This window comes from Eschscholzia californica, unplaced genomic scaffold, assembly GCF_041429995.1.
Source record: "Eschscholzia californica isolate CP2 unplaced genomic scaffold, dmEscCali1.0.p SCAF_2, whole genome shotgun sequence".
NCBI lineage: Eukaryota > Viridiplantae > Streptophyta > Magnoliopsida > Ranunculales > Papaveraceae > Eschscholzia > Eschscholzia californica.
The window spans coordinates 47,542,999-47,562,442 of NW_028238309.1; the positions used below are offsets into that span (position 1 = coordinate 47,542,999).

The 19,444-nt window shown below is 35.6% G+C and overlaps 2 protein-coding genes and 1 long non-coding RNA gene across 4 annotated transcripts; 1 reads left to right on the forward strand and 2 right to left on the reverse strand.

Annotated features, from left to right (window-relative positions):
• Positions 1 to 1,453: 1,453 nt before the first annotated feature.
• Positions 1,454 to 2,413, reverse strand: LOC147558508 (uncharacterized). Its single transcript, XM_086659026.1, has one exon. The coding sequence runs from the start codon at positions 2,411 to 2,413 to the stop codon at positions 1,454 to 1,456; it is 960 nt and encodes a 319-aa protein (XP_086515152.1).
• A 5,647-nt stretch (positions 2,414 to 8,060) lies between these two features.
• On the forward strand, positions 8,061 to 12,249 carry LOC147558509 (uncharacterized). Of its 2 annotated transcripts, XR_015234402.1 has the most exons (6): positions 8,061 to 8,582; positions 10,084 to 10,251; positions 10,326 to 10,403; positions 10,507 to 10,572; positions 10,826 to 12,161; positions 12,200 to 12,249. XR_015234402.1 is itself a non-coding variant. In XM_086660202.1 (5 exons), exons 1-5 carry the CDS (start codon positions 8,250 to 8,252, stop codon positions 11,723 to 11,725), a joined length of 1,545 nt encoding a protein of 514 aa, XP_086516328.1. In that variant the 5' UTR covers positions 8,078 to 8,249; the 3' UTR covers positions 11,726 to 12,249. The 2 variants fall into 2 exon arrangements, 1 of the variants encoding a protein (XP_086516328.1); XM_086660202.1 differs by having other exon boundaries at positions 8,078 to 8,582; positions 10,826 to 12,249.
• Positions 12,250 to 16,730: 4,481 nt separating this feature from the next.
• LOC147558510 (uncharacterized) lies at positions 16,731 to 17,602 on the reverse strand. The gene is made up of 3 exons (XR_015233489.1): positions 17,245 to 17,602; positions 17,156 to 17,202; positions 16,731 to 17,113 (listed from the first exon to the last, which is right to left on the reverse strand). It is a non-coding gene; the product is annotated as an uncharacterized LOC147558510 (long non-coding RNA).
• Positions 17,603 to 19,444: the final 1,842 nt, after the last annotated feature.

Here is a 19,444-nt window from a genome sequence, read left to right on the forward strand (position 1 = left end):
GGTTTGAATTCTGTTGTGATTGATACTTACAATGTTTTCACCGAAATGAGAGAGGGTGTTTACCCGAATTTTCTTAATAAGAAAATACTAATTCCCTGAAAGTGGACACTTGTAAAAGCTTGACTTTAAACAGGGTTTACCCTACCTTGAGACATGAGAACGCTCTTCTCCTTTGGGTTGATGGGACCTTTAGGAGGGTTCTGTTCTTGTAGCTTTGGGAGCCTATCAGATCATTTAATACTATTATAGGTTCATGCATATGTTTGGGTAATCTTTGAATGGTCAATGAGTTACCTTGCGAGGAAGCGTCAGATCTGGCTGAGATAGGACGCGCCTCAAGATGAGATAATTGTATTGCCGTGGGTATATGGCTCTGCTACACGACGATGCTCTTATAGTCGTCTGGGTAAGTCAGGACATATTCTAAGCGTATCATTGTTTGGGTGAGATTTATTATTCGATGCGTATTGAGATCACAAGCCACCCCGATGGGCGATGATGACGAAGGGAGAGTTACGGAAGCTCTTACCGGGGTATTACGTGGATCCATGTGTACACTGCAGTAGTCAACGTTCGATAAGGCGCCGCCTGCCTACGCACTAACAAAGGCCGAACTGTTCTTCCTAGCCGAATAGTAGGTGACCCCGACTGAGGGCGTATTCAGTCGTGATCTTGGTAAGGTAGAAGAATTATCTTGCTATATTGCTTTGCTTCGTGTGCATATTGATATCTCTGTATATATATTTGTATATATGTAACACTTATAACTATTAATGTATTAAAATGTTGATGTGTGTGGTGCGGGTAGGATGTCTAGGTATCCTACTGAGCTGACCTTCGGGTTATCTCATTCCTATTTGTTGTTGTTCAGTTGCAGGTATTGGTGACCCGGAGTGACATAGTTTACTTCGACGACTCACATTATGCAAGATTATAATTTCTATTATATTTTCAACATAATCACAACGTTAATATTATAAATGTATCATCTAGAATAGTTAGGATCGTTCTCTCACTCGTTTGCGATTGTACACATGTAAATAGTATGCACATTATCACTTTTTATTTGATGCTATTGTTATTTAGAAGTTTGTGAGATATGTATGAATGTTTGACAGATTTTTCAGGTTTGATATGTTCAATTTATAGAGGAGACTCTGTCCAAATTCAGTCTCTTCTGTGAACTATTCATAAACATGAATTCATGTTGTTTTTCTCTTTATGAAAACTATTTTGGGTTACATATTTTCCGAGCATATTTTCAAAAGGTTTAAACTATGTTTGATTTTCCGTTGTGTTTGTTCTTGATTTGTAACCCGTGATGAGAGTTTTGGCTTGGGTTTATATTTGAAACTGGTTTGAGTTAGTATTAGATCGAGTTTCTTTTATAGACTGCCGGGCAAACCGTGATTCCGAACACAGGGCGTCACAAGTACTTTCTTGAGATAGAGAGCTAAGACTTGATAGTTTCTTCTCCACCGTACTTTTGGTGCAGACACTCGTTTAGTTGATTTCTGAGATTCCCTAACTGTTCCACGTAGTATAGTTTATCTCTAAAGTTCTCCCTCTTCGTTTCTACGTTATCTGTAGTGACTACCATTGTTGAAGCTTGTCTAACAGTTGGATTTTCTTCCTCTGTCTCAACAAGTGCAGCTACAAAGGGTTTCTTAGAGTTTTTCTTTCGATTATGATCCCACCATTCTGGATAACCTACTAATTCGTAACAATGATTTTTGGTATGACCAGTTTTGTTGCAGTGGGTACACTTATAAGAATATTTTTCGGATTGACAAGTAGCTTTAACAATATTATTTTTTGTCTTATTTCGAATCATCATTGCGGAAGCATTAGTTGTTTCAGACTCACTGTTCATCGTTGTGCGTCGAACAAGCTCACAACGAACCAAAGCATAACATTCTTCTAAATCGGGAATGGGATCCTTTCTCAAAATTTCACCACGAATTTGTTCAAATTCACCATCTAACCCTGCAAGAAAAATATGCACACGTTGTCGTTGAATTGATTTACAATAAAATACAATATCGTTTTCGTTTTCCATGATCACTTTATCACGGTGATCTAATTCACTAAAGATCTCAACCAGTTCACCGCAATAAACCGAGAGTATCCTCCCATTCTGTTTGGCAGAAAATGCCCTCTGCTTCAAAGAAAAGACTTGTAATTCATTAGATCCATCATAAAAAACTTTAGATAAAGCTTTCCAAATATCACGAGCTGTAGGTAAACGAATGTATCTCTGCATAATTTCTAGAGTCATAGACATCAACAACCATCTCTTGACTTTTTGATTTTCTACATACCACTTCTCATATTTAACGTCATCTTCAGCAGGTGGTAATGAATTACCTCGAATAAACGAAAGTTTTTCTTTTTCAGCAATATGCATCTCCATGATTTGAGACCATATATCATAATTTGTTTCATTCAATATAATCACTGAATTAAAGGATCATCCTGACTGAAAAATTGTGTCTGATCCATATTTTCTACTATATTAATTATGAGGAAAAATTTATATCAGAAAATTTTAAAAACTGAATCTTTGAGAAGATGTATTCTACCAACTCAAAATTTTGTAAATTGTGAGACAATATAGATCACACAATAACAATTAAAGTTATTGTTTTGTCTTTTTGCCTTCTTTTTAATACCAAAACTAACGAAGAATTTTTTTTCTTCTTTGAAATTAAGATAGGAAAAGAAGATGAAGATGAAGGTTCTTTCTCCTTCAATCGACAAAATTTTTAACAAAAAACAAATATAAGATCGTTGGCTCTGGTACCAAGTTGAAATTGATCAAAGAACTTGTTTTATTCCTTGATGATTTACAAAAGAAATATAAGACTCTATTCATAGAGTTACAATACCACTAGTTTCTAATTTTACTAATTCCTAATATTTTACTAGTTTCTAATAGTTTTATGCTAATATATTTACTAGTTCCTAATATTATTATATGGGAAATTTTAACATATATAGAAAGATATTTCAACACTGAAAACCTATTAGTTCATACGTTTACTTTATTTATACCATTTACTTCACTATACATCAAATATGTGATCATCAAAGTTTTAGAATGAATCTACAACCGACCAAACAAACAATTATTTATGAGTGATAAACTATCGTCCTTTAAAAAAAAAAGTGATAAGCTATCGTGAATCGATATATACTCAAAGCCAACAATCCAAGGTTTTCCTCGTTTAATACGAGCGTGATATTTTGCTCAACTTCTAGGTCGTCGAAATCCTAATTGTCGTTGGGATAGATGAATCTCACTTATGTTTAATTTTTCCTCGTACGCAAAATTGGTCGAGATTCTGTTGACCAAAGGGCCACTTTTGAATTTCGAATAACTTATCTTTTTTGTAATTTGTTTTTCGTAAATTCATATTTTGTTCGTTTTTAATCCATTCATTCATCGGTTTTTAAAGAAACTTCAAACGTCCTTGTATTAGTGGCTATCTTTGTTCCAATACATTTACAAAACAAATCTGCTTTTAACTTAATTTTCTTTTAATCTACCAAAAATGAAAAACTTATCTGAAAATTTCAACTAACAAAACATTTTCTTATTACATCTCGTTGTTGAGTAATAAGATAAGCTCCTCTACCTTTTTTTTTTGTTGAACAGCTTCGCTACCTTATTAAAGAAGTTTTCTTCAATTAATGCAAATATTTTGTGCGACCTTCAATATGACATAAGTGTATAACTACAGGAAAACGTATCAACTTTATATGTTACCAACAATGCATTCTATGATTGAGAACCTTATATCCATCTCGTCTCGTTACGAAATTGGTCAGGAAAGACACATGGCGCTTAACACAATGGATCGCTTTAACCGGTGAGAGTAAGATAAGCAGGGAAACAAATAAATCTATTTGATTTGGCATTGCCATCAGGGGTTTTCTCCTTTCGCTTTTGTCTACATATTTAATGAGGAAGGGCAAGAAGAAATTACTAACCATAAATAAACTTTGTGTTTTTCACAAGACACAATGAGTTACACATATTTTAAATTTTAACTAAATCAAAGTTCAATCACTCCCAGCAATGGTACTGGATTTAATGTTTGTAACTCAAAAAAAGATTCTGATACGAAAACTTATAAAGTTTGTGGAGAATTAAATTAAACCAGGTATAGTTCGTGTCGTAGGACACGGAGTTTTCTATAAATATTGGGTCTTTATAACAAAATAAAAGTAATAATAGTGGCGATTTTATTAGGTTGTTTCAAAAAAGAAGTGAAAAGATAGAGAGAGAATCGTGTGAATTTAAAGTGGATAGTTATTTTGACTCTTACACTTTTATCTTCTAAAGACTCTTTGAAAACTTTCAACAAAAAAAAAAAAAAAAGACTCTTTGAAAAAAATGAGAAATGCTACATTCACAACAAAAAAAATCTGGAAACAACATCCAGATCTATGTGGCAATCTTGAAAATTAGACTGCATTTATGAAAAAGTTTTTCTTGCCAAAAGTGTCCTGTAGTTTTTTCTTTTACTTCTGTCTAAACCTTTCTCTTTCTTCGTTATACATAAAATTACTTCTGTCTGCACCAAATTAGGTGTTTTTGGCATTGAAAAATTCTTCCTGTATTAGGTCTAAAGAAGATCGAAAAACTCTTTCAATGGAACACGAAATATTCATAGTCAGGTCGGATCAATCCATAACCAAAGAAGAGTCCCACAAAAATGTAGATCAGAATCCCTAAAATTGGTGCAAAAAGAATTTAGGTTTTCATTTTGAATTCTTAGAGGGAGAGAAAAAGCTTAGTTGGATGAAGAAAGAACATAATGAAATCCTAAAAATATATTCACTGAGATTAAAGAAATGATATCTAAAAGAAGAAGAAGTCACTTATAGTTTTATAAATTCATATTCTTAATAAGAAGATCAGAAGAAGAAGAAGAAATAAAAGAAAAAGAAGAATATGTATAATGAAGAAAAAAGATGCATATTCTTTTGGAAAGAGAAAGAAGTGTCTAAATGGAGAAAGAAGTCACTAATTCTATGTATAATGAAGAAAGAGAAAGGTTTAGACAGAAATAAAAGAAAAAAAAATAAGAGGGTATTTTTGACAAAAAAATTTCCATAAATGCAGTCTAATTTCTAAGATGCCACATAGATCTGGATGTTTTCTTCCAGATTTTTTGTTGTAAATGTAGCATTTCTCGGCCATGATGTAAAAAAAAATCAGAGGGCTGAGATCTATAAATAAAAGTTATAATGTGACATGAAAACCTAAGTCATTTGTTATAAGGATTTTTGAGTTTAAGGTCCAAAAATAAGGGGGGTAATTAATCATATATCCACTCCTAAATCAATAAATAAAATAAAACCAAAATAAATCAAAAATGTAAAATAAGTCCAAAAATTCACTATTTGGTGGGCCCCATGCATCAATCCTTTAATTTTCTCTCATTTTTGCCCTTTCATAGATATTTTTTTAACCATTGGTAAACCAAAGGTTTGTGATGGTTGAGTTAATACAATTGTTCTTTCCATAAATTTTATGAAAGAATATTTATGGTGGATATTTAATGTTAATCTTTATTTCCAAAACTTATATTTTTCTAAAGTAACCTACCAAATCAATGGATATTTACCTAAAATTAGTTTCTCTCCCCCAAAAATCAGTTTCTCTTTCTGTAATTATATGTTCTTTGAGTTCAAGAAAATATATTATTTCCAAAACTGATATTTGTCTAAATTAACCTACCAATTCAATGGATATTTACCTAAAACGAGATGCTCTTTTCCAAAAACGATTTTCTCTCTCTGTAACTCTATGTTCTTTGAACTTCAAGAAAGTATGAATTTGTGATTTACTTTTTTATTTCTACCTCGATCCAATTAGACATCTACAAATTCGTGTGTGAGGTTAAAAAACAAACTATTTTTCTAGCATCTTACTGATTCTACTAGCATATTTTACATTCTACTAGCATCTGATAATTGAATTTGATAAAGTAATTTAAAAAGCAAATACTATTTCGTTAACATCTTATTGATTCTAATAGCAATTTTTACATTCTATTAGCATCTGTTGAATGAATATGAATACAGTAGTTTAAAAAGCAAGAATATTTTGCTAGCATCTTATGAATTTGTTACAGTAGGTTAACAAATATTTTTTCTAAAGTAACCTACCAAATCAATGGATATTTACCTAAAATTAGTTTCTCTCTCCCAAAAATGAGTTTCTCTTTCTGTAATTATATGTTCTTTGAGTTCAAGAAAATATATTATTTCCAAAACTGATATTTGTCTAAATTAACCTACCAATTCGATGGATATTTACCTAAAACGAGATGCTCTCTCCCAAAAACGATTTTCTCTCTCTGTAACTCTATGTTCTTTGAACTTCAAGAAAGTATGAATTTGTGATTTACTTTTTATTTCTACCTCGATCCAATTAGACATCTACAAATTCGTTTGTGAGGTTAAAAAGCAAACTATTTTGTTAGCATCTTACTGATTCTACTAGCATATTTTACATTCTACTAGCATCTGATAATTGAATTTGATAAAGTAGTTTAAAAAGCAAATACTATTTCGCTAACATCTTATTGATTCTCATAGCAATTTTTACATTCTATTAGCATCTGTTGAATGAATATGAATACAGTAGTTTAAAAAGCAATAAATTTTTGCTAACATCTTATGAATTTGTTACAGTAGGTTAACAAATACTTTTTAGTAATTAAAATATATTATGTGAAATTGTTTTTGTTACATTTTCAGTATTTTACTAGCATTTTCTTGATTCTGTTACCATCTGATATGAATTTGTTACAATAGGTCGATTCTAATAAAATTCTATGCTGGTAGAATATTATCGAGTCCAACAACATTTTTAACGTTTGTTTTTTCTTACTCTTCACTACTGTAGATGATGAATGAAACCAGCAATCGATTCTCTCTCTCTCCCACTCGATGTTTTTGCCTTTTTCACTCGGTTTAGTTCGGCGTCGATGATGAATGAAATCAAAACCTAGTTCGTATATTAGAAAGTGACGATGCTCTCTCTCTCTCTCTCTTCGGTTTGATTTTGACCAATTCTAATATAAATATAAAATAAAGTATTCTGCTAAACGAAAAAGGCAACTGTTTTTCCGGAAGGAAAGTTTATTTTTAAGGAAATCATTTAATGAATCTCTAAATATTATGGTATATTTTATTTTAGGTTATTTTTTTTAACTTAGGATATGTTAGGTAGTAAAAAAGAATGAGAGGATAGCCATGTAATTTACTTTGAGTGGATTTATTTTCTATTTCAGATTATCTTTGGTCTCTAGACTCATTGATCATGCGATTTTGGACTTAAAACACATCCCCCGTTGTTATAATAACTTGGTATAGCGCGTGCCCTTAAAGCACAAATTTTTTCCTTTATATATAAGCAAATGAAAGCTGGAGAGAGATATGGGAGAAATGAATACAGATAATATGAGAGAGAAGAGACAGAGGAAAAAAAAGTTTTTTTTTTTTTTTTTTTTATATTTGAAGGTAGTCGGCCAGAAAATTGGCCGGTCGGCAACCTTCGCCGATGAATACGATGAGGTGGCGAGAGGATGAGGTGGCAGAGAGAGGGGATGAGATGGAGGAGAGAGATGTGATGACTAGTTAACGAGCATATAACGATAACTGAAAAAGGAGGTCATCTGAGTATTTTCGATAAAGTAGAGGGTAAAGCTGGTCATAAAATTGGGGGCTATTTTGGAAATAACCCATTTTATTTTTTCAAAAACCAATTTTGCCTAACAATAATAAAAGTCCCTCTAGCAACACAAACACACACAGATTGGTTCTCCCCTTTTCATGTACTCCTTTCTACCCTAAATCCCCGTCTCGTGTGCTCCACGGTGTACCTTAACGGAGAAGCATGAATTACCGCCTCTGCCCTTCGTCCACTTGTCATTTCATGACTGATCCACGATTTATATTACCACGTGGAGAAAATCCACGTAGATATAAAATAAACGTGGCATAATCTAATACATTAACCGAGAAACAGAAATTCCAAACATGACCTGGATCGACACTTGGCAAACTATAGAGATATGTTCAAACCGGTCCAATGTTTTCTCTCGAGTTTCTCTCTCTCTCTAGATTTTCTCTCTCTAAAATTTCTCTGAATCGGTGGGAGAGAAGATATATAGAGAGAGAGAGGAGGGAAGCGGGAGTGATTTCTGTTTTTTCTTTGTTCTATTGTTTTAATGGCGGCTGAAGAAAGAGTTGAGAAAGAAGAGATTGAAATTTATTTAGGGGGAGAAAACCCTAATACTAATATAGAAAGATCCGGCGTTCCATCTACTTCATCGTCTTCAGCTACGATTTCCGATTTTAAATGGGAATCAAATAAGATGGTGAAGAGTGAGTTAGAGGCGGCGAGAGTTCTTGCTGATTTAGCCGAGTTAGCAACTTTAGAGAGAGAAAACTATAGTGGTACATCCAGTAGTAAGTGGGGTAATAAAGGAACAAGATCGAAAAAGCGAGTTAAGAACGAGATGACTATGGTGGATTCTGGAAATAACTTGGAGTGCTCAAAGGTAAACCCTTTTTTCCAATCTTATTCAAGTCTTCCTTGTGATATCTCCGTTTTAACTGTTTTAGTTGAATTTATCCGTTATTCTGAACTGTTACGTGTTCATTGAGTTTGTTTATTTGGGTATGTCTATTTAGTTTTTATTCCTTTTTCTTTTGGGGAATCATTTGGGTAGCCCTAATTTGGGTATCAGTCGTTGTTATCATGCTTTTAGGGGTAGGGTTTGTGTTGGGGTTTAAGAGAAGAGTTGAACGGGAATCTGGTCTAGTTCAATGTAAGTGAGAATTGAATGTGAGATTATGGTCTAGGTTCTATTCTGGGTGTGATCAGTAAGATAAGTTGAAAATTGGGTTTGGACTAAAATAGGGCAAATGTGAAATATCAACTGACTGAGCTTGATGGGGAGAGATGCAATTAATATACAAATGAAACATAAGTAAGCTTAGATAATGGGTCGTCGTCATGAAATTCGAAAACGCGAAGTAAAGAAAGGGCTCGGGGAGAATGCAGAGAATTCACGATTAATTAAACTATTCCCTTAATGTGTTATTGGGTGACATTGAATGGTTAGCTGTATCGATCCAGTGAAAGTATCCAACATCTGACTTCCTAATTCATGACTTCGATTTTTTATGCAGCGACGCTTTAAACTTTGGGGTGAAAAGCTGAAATCAGTTGAAATACTAGGAACAAGCTTTTTTTTTTTTTTTTTTTATTAGATATTGATCACCATATCATCTTATTGTCACTGTTTTTCTTTGCCGAAGTGGTCGGTTTTAGTTATGTGTTTACAAAGTTTCTTAGGTTGTAACTCTCTAGAGTTACTTGAGAAAAAGGAGTCCGGGGAATTTTTCCTAGCCACTTATCTTCTCATACCATTGTTTTTTAGTTCTGTTCATCATAACGGGTACATAATACATTGTACATTTGGAAATGTTCTATAAAGTTACATAGTAACACGGTACGGCACGAGTCCATAGTCCATGACCTATTACATGTGTGAAATGAGATTGATGGAACTGATATTATGCCAATATATCGCGATCCCTTTAGCAAAAAGTTGTTATCTTCACAGATGAGAAGTGCCTTGAATTTGGGTTGATATCAAACCCAAAGTGTGATCCTAAAAATCGTTCGACCCCTGGCCATATTTTTGGCCCAGCGCGTATAATCTATGTTATTGTTTGCCCTAGTCTTATAAGGGCGGCAATCAATTTAAGGGGAATTATTCTGTTTTGGGAAGAGTGGAGGCACAAACTGCTGGGGTTAGTGGGTTATATATTCAAAAACCTTTGAGGAATCCTTGTAATCCTGATCTTCACACATAGTGAAAATCACCGCGCTATTGTTCGTTGTGGAGTAGGTTTTACGACCGAACCACTTAAATCTTTTGTGTTTGCATGTATTGTTGCTTCTGTGCTTCCATTGTTCGTCGTCATAGGACTCACTCGTTTTGAGATAGTTCTAAATGCATAATATCTTATATTGATATAATTTCTTAATAGCAAGACCTATCGGTAGAGACTCAACCTTCAGACAGAAAGCTTTTCCATGCGGAGGAGGTACAAGTAATAAAAGCTGAACAAGATCAAATGTTGCTGTCCGCAAACAATATAGGCGCTAGGAAATGTGCCTCCCTTGGTGGAGGTCGGTCGAAACAGCATTTATCTGAGGTACTGAAATGTCAACCTCGTTGCACTTTACTGAACTTCTCTATGATTTCCTACTGACTCTCTCAGATATGTAGGCAGAGAAGGAAGCGAGAAGACTACGTAGGGTTCTAGCAAATAGAGAATCTGCAAGACAGACTATTCGACGAAGACAGGTAAATTAAGTGTTTAAGTGTTTCATTATTGGGTTTAGCCGTTTAAAGTGGATCACTTCTCTCTTTCTCGTTTTTAATATAGAAAATCTTTTTGTTGCCTTAGGCCATTTTCGAAGATTTGACCAGGAAAGCTGCTGAATTAGCATTGGACAATGAGAGGATGAAGAAGGTATTTATTTATACACTGTACTTGGTTGAGTGTAGCATAAATCTTTTCTTCCTCTACCCTCCCATCCCCTCCACCCTTTGTCCTCTTCTTTCGATTAGGATATATAACGCGAGCGATCTTAATTACTTCATATAGTGTATTTTAGTTATAAACCTGCACACTGCACCTTTCTATGTGAATTCCTTCTTAGGTTAGGGTGTGTATTGTTTACTGAACTCTTGTGCATTTTGAATGATGCTTGTATTGAGAGAAGGAACTGGAGGTGATCATGAAGAAGTGTCAATCATTGAAGGATACAAACAAGCAATTAAAGGCTCAGGTAGTTGCTTTAACGAAGACCGATAAAGGCATAACTCCATCACCCATGGTCAAGACACCAGCCTCTACTTCAGGGAATCTGCAGTTACCCGAACAGGAAAGATCGCAGTTTGCACCATTTATTTGGCCATCCATCGTACAACCACTGAATCCTGTCCAAAAACAACCCATTTCTCAAAAAGCTTTTACATTACAGGTTCAAGGACCAGCAATTGGCAAGAGAGATCTGCTTCATGATTATGGAAGCCCTCCAAGTGCTGATGGACCAAATCCTCCCTTTCGTATATTTCCATATCCTTGGTTCTTCCCTCCGGATCATGAAAATAAGCTCGTCCAACCCCAGGAACTCTGTGGCTTTGGAGACAAAAAAGACGATAATTTTATCAGTAAATTACATGATACCACACTATCTTTGAAACCGATGGGGATTGTAGAGAACCACCACCAACCCTCTATCTACAAAAAGCTCAAAACTGAGCCTTCTAATTCTACAGAAACAACTTCCAGTAACAATTTTCCCGTGTCCTCATTGAAGTTATCGGTTAATGGTGGTAGTCATCCAAAGAAGCGACCCCTTACTCTTGCTCCACTCAAATCTGTCGAACCTGAGACTACTGTTAAGATTGAGATTGGGCTCCTAAAAAAGTCCGATTCCAGAGCAGAGTCCGTTTTCAAAACAGATAGTCACATTTCAGGTACTTCTCCCGAAACGATGCCAGGAACAAGTACCAATGCAAACAAGAAGTTGTCAGATGCAGCTGAAGCTAGAAAGAGAAGGAAGGAACTAACAAAGCTGAAAAGCCATCATAGTCGACAACTCAGGTTGCAGTCCTGACATTTTACTTGGGTAAATCAGCTACTCATACATCAACTATAAAGTATGAACATGGGCTTTGCATAAGCATAAAGCCGGAGCACTTAGTTAATGTAGTCTCGACAGAATCCTGAGAACCGTTCTCCAGACTTAATTGTTCATACATATCGAACGTCAGTATCTACGTCGAGATTCCGGAATCCTACTTTCTTGTCGAAAGAGGTAGATTTTGTTATATCTAGATATATCTATTGGCAATTAGGTAGAGTGCTTAAATTCTTTTCCAAATAGTTGTATTAATCGGCTCAAATGATTCAAGTAGAGTGTAACATTGACGCGGGTCAACTGTACCTGCAGCCTTTGCTCTGGTGAACTTATATTTTTCTTTACAGGTATCTATAGCTGAATCCCACTATACGCTTAGTTTTCCTGTTTCTTAATTATTCACTTGTTGAATGTAATGGTTTCTCATTATAAGAATATATTCATTTCTAGTGAATGTAATGGTTTCTCATTATAAGAATATATTCATTTCTTTCGAGTTCTCATTGTTTCTCATATCACAACTTTTCCCTTTTGGCGAGTTCTTAGAACTGGTACAGAAAGGAGAGCTAGGGCCACAGGAAAGATGGTACAGATTGATCAATGCTATACTTGTAGGTCATTCATGTTCTCTGTTCCATGGGATTGTATTGACGGGCGTATAGGTTTTGTGCTCACATTTTCGCCTTGGAAGGGCCCAGATATGTTATGGGCCTTCATGGATATACCTCTGTATGGGACGCCGTTAGCAGTACCCTAAACCCAAATTTATGCATAGATTAGAGTGTTGTTAAGGTTTTTTTTTTGTTTTTTTTTGTTGAACTTACTTTTTGGTTAGTGATCTATTGGTAAATAGAAATAGAAGTGTTTTTGGTTGATGCATTATGCACTTTTAACCTAATTTTTGAATAAAATATCAAGTTTGAACATGATAATAAAATCAAATAAATTAGGGGAATATTTATCACTGGTGAAGAAAGCTATAGTTTGAATATATTCCTCACCTTTAATGGGGATAATACTGGCACATGGGGAACAAAGAACCTCCTTTATATATTTATTTAGAAAGGAAAAGAGGAATATGCTTAAAAAAAGGATTTCCTTTTTGTTGCAGATTTCCCCGATACCAAATGTAGTGCTTTGCCATCCCGAAAGGCATATGTAACAGCATTGAGTCCATCCAAAGGACTTTCTGGTGGGGAAAATCCAAAACTTTCCATACTATCAACTGGTCAGCTATTTGCAAACCTAAGAAGATGGGTGGTCTGGGGCTTCGCCTCCCTCTTCTGGATAATCAGGCCTTCCTTAACAAGATCAACTGGCGCATGATCAATAATCCTAATGCCATATGGGTTCGCGTCCTCAAAAGTAAGTACTATCCCAAAACTCATAAGCCCACTCCTCCGAAAGCCAATCATTCCTGGCTCTGGAAATCGATTACAAAGCAATACAATCATATGGATAGTCTGATTTTCTGGGACATCAATAAAGGTGATAATATTAACATTTGGAAGGATTTTTGGATACCGAACCACCCCCCTCCAATAACCAACCAAAGTGGGTCTAACCTTAATTGGGTTTCGCAGCTTATTACTAATAACAGTTGGAATTTTCAGATTTTACAGCAATGCTTTAATAATGAGGTTTGCAGAGCAATACTGAGCATTAATATTCAGAATAATCAAGAGGATAAACCGACGTGGACGTTAACAAAATCAGGTAACTATTCCATAAAATCTATGTATAATTATTTGAGAACAGAAAGCACGAATCAAATGCAGGATCAAACCGACTGGTTCTTTATATGGAACATGAATACTATCCCTCGAGTTAAACTATTTCTATGGAAGTGTTGTACTAATAGCTTACCTGTGAAAGCTAAAATAAGCAAATTCATTGGAAACTCATACTCTTGCATTAACTGTGATGAAAACGAAACTTTAGATCATGCTATGCTTCACTGCACGTTTGCAAAAGCAATCTGGTTTCATTTTCAGATTAGAACAGATCAAATTAGATCTACTGATCAATGGATTCAACAATGGAAAGACCTAAACGAGGAAATCACTAATCAATATGCCAAAATCCTTTGGTTTATATGGAAAGCTCGTTGTGAAAACTGTTTTAATGCAAACAAACAAAACCCGAGACAAATTATTGACAGAATTAATAATGCTACTATCACCCCTCTCAAGATTGAGACGATTACCACTAACAAAAGCAGGAAGAACACTAAGCAACGCACGTGGAGACCTCCATCGACACCATACTTAAAGCTGAACGTCGACGCCTCTTTTACCAACTTTACAGATCCGGCCGGTATTGGATGTATCATCAGAGATGAAGAGTCCACCTTCATTATAGCAGCAGCGGACTCGGTGCGATGCCAAAATGCGGAAGAATGTGAAAGCCTAGCCATCCTCTACAGTATCCAATGGGCATTACAATTGGATATCACTCACGCTCATATAGAAAGCGATAATCAATCTTTGATTAATTTTATCAACGGTCACAGTGTCGGACTCCACTGGCAAGCAGTAAAGATTATGCAACAAGTAAAGATCCTTATAGATAAATTGGAGGGCATCATCTTCACGTTTATTCCTAGAGAATGCAATACTCCTGCAGATGCGCTTGCCAAATGGGGAAGAAGGAATGCTTGCAGATATGTGTGGAATTCTGTACCTACGTTTATTTCTGATTTGCTTTAGTTTCTTGGTTGTTCTTTGTACTCTTGGTTTTGGTAATGCGATGTTCCTCTCATAAAAAAAAAAAAAACTTCGTTGGGGCACCAGGCACCTAGTGTTATGCCTTTAGGCACTTGTCTCACCAAATTACCTCACTCAGCGCCTAATATGGGAACATGACTAGTCAAAAGACGCATCGTATAAGAGAACAATTTAACAAAGGGAGATTTTAAAAGGCCTCCCCGTTTTTGTTAAAAGGCCTCCCCATGGTTTCGTTGACTTAGTAAAAGACATTTGACTTTGCTTGGTTAAAGGACCCCCCTCTTTGAATGGGTGAAAAAAACCCCCTTTAAAGGTGTATTTCATCCACATTTTCTCTCCATCATTTGACCACGCCACATCATCATCTTCTCCGGCAGGGTCGCCGGCCGGCCAAACTCCCGGCCGGCGACCTTCAAAATTTTTATTTTTTTTTATTCTCTCTCTCTCTAAAAACAAATTTTTTTTTTTTCTAAACTCTCTCTCTCTACATTTGTAGAGAGAGAGAGAGTCCATTGAAGGTCTGCGAACAGACCTTTTGCCCATTAGAGGTCTGTTCGCAGACCTTCAAAAGGTCTGTTCGCAGACCTTCAATGGATCTGTTCTCTCTCTCTCTCTAGATCTGTAGAGAGAGAGAGAGAGTTTAAAAAAAATAAATTTTTTTTTTTGTTTTTAGAGAGAGAGAGAATAAAAAAAAAATTTTTTTGAAGGTCGCCGGCCGGAAGTTTGGCCGGCCGGCGACCCTGCCGGAGAAGATGATGATGTGGCGTGGTCAACATCACCGGTCTTGGGTTAAGTTTGACCTAACGGCGTTAACTTTGCCGTTAGGTTAAATATTGATGAAGGAGGTGCTCTTTTGAAGAGGGGGCCCTATAACCAAATGGGTTATAATGAGGGGCGCTTTTAGCGGGGAGGCCTTTTAACAAAAACGGGGGGCCTTTTAAAATTTCCCTTTAACAAATGGTTTTGCGGATAATTTGTCCCCACACATTGGGTTGGAGTAGTCCCTAAGTTGGTTCTGCCCCCTCAGTTTTGGTTTGAGGTGTGAAGAATTTTATGCTCTTTGATTCTTTTTTAAAGAAAAAGAATTTGGTAAAGTAATTCTTAACAACTTGGAAATTCAGTGGTGAGGTTTAATTTAGTCAATTTGTAATTTTTGTTTAGTCAACAAAAAAAAAAAAAAAATTGTAATTTTTGTTTGATGTTTTGGGGAATTTTTCAGGGTACAAAATTTTATAGGGTAGAAAAACAAGAATTTTTTCGAAACACCCCTTTTACACGTGTCACCAGTAGAGGGTTGTCGGTTGGCTCTCGGCTGGCAAACGTCGACGACCTCTATATCTATATCTCTCTTCTCTCCATCTATATCTCTCCTCTCTATCTATATCTTTCTTCTCTCTATATGCTCCCTCTCTTAGCTTCTCTCTCTCTCTCTCTCTCTCTCTCTCTCTCTTTCACTCTTTCAGTTCTGGTGAAGGAGATAGTTCTTTCATTTGGAAACCAGACGAAGGTTGATTCTCTCGGATTTGGAAACACTAGATTCAGACAAAGCAACTTTGTTCGACTTTCTAGACGAGGGTTCCGGTGAAGGGGACCTCCCCTTCGCCAGTACTTAGAGAGAGAAAGAGAAAGAGAGAGAGCGCGATGATAACGGTGGCAGTTTGTGGGGGAGAGGAGGTGTCACCAGAGTTAAAGCTGGAAGTATCGACGGAGTTGATGGTGAAGGTGTTGCCAGAGCTAATGGTGGAAGTATCAAAGAAGTTAAGTGTGAAAGAGTTATCGGAATTAAGGGTGGAGGTACCCACGGAGTTGATTGTGGAGGCGGGAGGAAAAAATGGAAAAAAAACGAAACTGCAAAACATTAATGGTGCGTGATGTATAGATAAAACAAAAGATTACAACATTTTGTTGTTTTTGCCCAAAATTTGTACATTAGATGTCTTTATTTTCCAGAACATCGACCTAACTTATATGTCTTTATACTAGAAAATTACAGTTCTTAAAGAAAGAATCATGGGATGAATTGGACGGCCGGAATAGATAAATTGGGACGGACTAATTAATCAAATAAAAATAGGGGTTAGGTTGCATAAATTGGGAGAATATGTCATTTTCCCTAGACACGTTACCATGCATGTACTTATACCCGATGGAATAAGTGACCGACCTGTTCACGTATCAAACGATTCTTTAATGATAAGATGATGATAGAGAAAGAGAAAATAACTAATATATAAACCAGCCATCAAATACATTTTGATTCAACTTGTAAACCAAAATTGAAGGTTAGAAAGAAACCAATTAAGATAAATGTCCAAGGCAGCGGTGGCGGCGATGAACAACCAGACACGGCAGGTAGCTGAAACAGCTCCGCCGCGTATAATAAAGATAGAAAAGTTGGCTAGTTTTCAGAGGAGATTAGAAACCATCAAAGAAGACAACAGTGAAGGAATAACACCACAGTTTAACAATATCAATCACAAATCTCAAGGTGGTTTTCCGGCTACGACGACACCTAGATCTTCTAGTGGTTTGGCCAAGAGATATTCTTCTTTGGTTGTTGGCTGATTATATGAAATCGTGTACTGAGTCATTTGAATCGGTTCAGACGGTTCACCAAATCACCACCCACCCATGTACCCTAGTATTTTTTTTTTTTTTTTCTGATGAAAGACCCATGTACCCTAGTTAGTAGTTGGTCTTTTAATATTTCAAAAGAAAAGAAGTAACCTTATGTACTAGTTTTTTTTTTTTTTTTTTTTGTTGAACTACCTTATGTACTAGTTGGAGAAAATAAGTACTTTGTTTCTCTTGAAAATTTGTTCATTTCCGTCTATTGTGAAAAACTATTCAATTTCCGGGTCCTAAGGTAGCCGTTTTTCTTATCGGGTGTAGATTTTTTTTTTTTTTTAATTGTTCAGCGTGTGCCTCGAACTCTTGACCTCTAAGTGGAAGATTATACCTATTACCACTCCAACCAAGGGTTGTTGGCTATCAGGGTAGATTTCAATCAACAGGATATGAGTAAAGATCTGGGCACTGTCAGTGACAGGCACAAAATCAATAAAAGAGACATGTCTTTAAAGACGTGGACTATCTATGCCTAGACATAAAGCTTATGAGTTTTTGCCGTTTCTAAGTATTGATTTTGGACATTTCTTTGGCTAAACTAATTATCAGAAAATCTAAAATTATTTACGGAACTTGTCGCTCATGTGAGGGAAATTGTTTGAACCACACCCTGTAAATTAGTTAAATCATAGGAGTGGCGCCCATAGAACTCTCCCTAAATACAAGATCAATATATATAGAGAAATTCTATTCATCCCTCCATTTTAGTCCTTCTCCCAACCCTCCGCCCATGTGGCGACATATCACTTGGTGTGGAGCAATTGGAGAGAAAATGGTGAGAAAATATATTCAAGTGATATGTCGCCACATCGGCGGAGGGATGGGAGAGGGACCAAATTGGAGGGATATATAGAAGTCCGAACTTCAAAAAAATATATAGGAGTATATGGTTTTGAGGGAGGCAATCCCCCCACCCCCTTTTTTTTTTTTTTTTTTGCTGAAGGCACTATTTTTCCTCCTACTCTTCTTTAAAATTGGTTTTGAGGCAGGCAACCAAGTGCCAACAAATAATAAGTATAAGCATTGTTTTTAGTTGAAAAAAACTATAAGCATATCTAATAGATGTGAAATCACAATTGGTTTACTAAATAATACAAAAATAGGGGAAATTTTACTTATTTTTACTTCTCAATGTTTAAATATAGGCGCAAACGTTTAGCTCCGATTTCAAACCTTATGTACTAGTTGGAGAAAATAAGTACTTTGTTTCTCTTGAAAATTTGTTCATTTTTGTCTATTGTGAAAAAAACTATTCAATTTCCGGGTCCTTAGGTAGCCGTTTTTCTTTTCGGGGTAGATTCCAATCAGCAGGATATGAGTAAAGATCTGGGCACTGTCAGTGACAGGCACAAACTCAGTAAAAGAGACATGTCTATAAAGACGTCCACTATCTATGCCTAGACATAAAGCTTATGAGTTTTTGCCGTTTCTAAGTATTGATTTCTGGCATTTCTTTGGATAAACTAATTATCACAAAATCTAAAATTAAAAAGGTATACAAGGGACATTTTCTAACCATCCATGAAGGGTTGTCGTCTCTTGGGCAGTCAAAGGATTAATAGTTTTATGGTTGTGCAGTCAATAACCTATAGCCATAGGAGTGGCGCCTATAGAATTCTCCCCAAATACAAGATTAATAAATAGAAGTCCGATCTCTTGAAAGTGAGGACTTGGCAAGTGAAGTGGGTCAAGATTGATCCGAGGCCGAGGGAGTGTCTAGCCCCCTTTTGTTTGCTGAAGGCACTATTTCTCCTCGTGCTCTTCCTTAAAATTTGTTTTGAGGAAGGCGATAATAAAATTTTCCTTCATTTGAAATGATTTGAAACTCAACCAAGTGCTAACAAATAATAACTATAAGCATTGTTTTCGCTTGAAAGTTGAAACAACTATAAGCATATCTAATAGATGTGAAGCCACAATTGGTTTACTAAATAATACAAAAAAATAGGGGAAATTTTAATTATTTTGGCTTCTCAATGTTCAAATATAGGCGCGAATGTTTGGCTCTGATTTCAAATTTCACGATTTTTTTATAGCATATGACTATCAAAAGAAGCCTAATTACAAAGTTATTTTTAGGGTTCCGTTTGCTATTGTCAACATCTCAAATTATAACTCATTTCTTGAAGATTTTTAGTTTCAATACTTCAAACTTTTGTTAACATGAATATATGAATGACTTCAAACATTCAGTTGTATAAATCGACTTGTAGTTTTAATTGTAACATCTGACCATTACACTAAAGGCATACAAATACGAGCTCGATAGGACTTCTACGAACTTATTTTACAAAACATTACTGCTCATATGATTCTCTAAGGCTACACGAATATACATTTG

Bases quoted from the DNA above. Each gene is read 5' to 3' on its own strand.
- LOC147558508 (XM_086659026.1), bottom strand. From the start codon at position 2,413: ATGGAGATGCATATTGCTGAAAAAGAAAAACTTTCGTTTATTCGAGGT.
- LOC147558509 (XM_086660202.1), top strand. From the start codon at position 8,250: ATGGCGGCTGAAGAAAGAGTTGAGAAAGAAGAGATTGAAATTTATTTA. The intron at 10,404-10,506 runs GTAAATTAAGTG...TTGTTGCCTTAG, and splicing joins AGACTATTCGACGAAGACAG to GCCATTTTCGAAGATTTGAC. The intron at 10,573-10,825 runs GTATTTATTTAT...TATTGAGAGAAG, and splicing joins ACAATGAGAGGATGAAGAAG to GAACTGGAGGTGATCATGAA.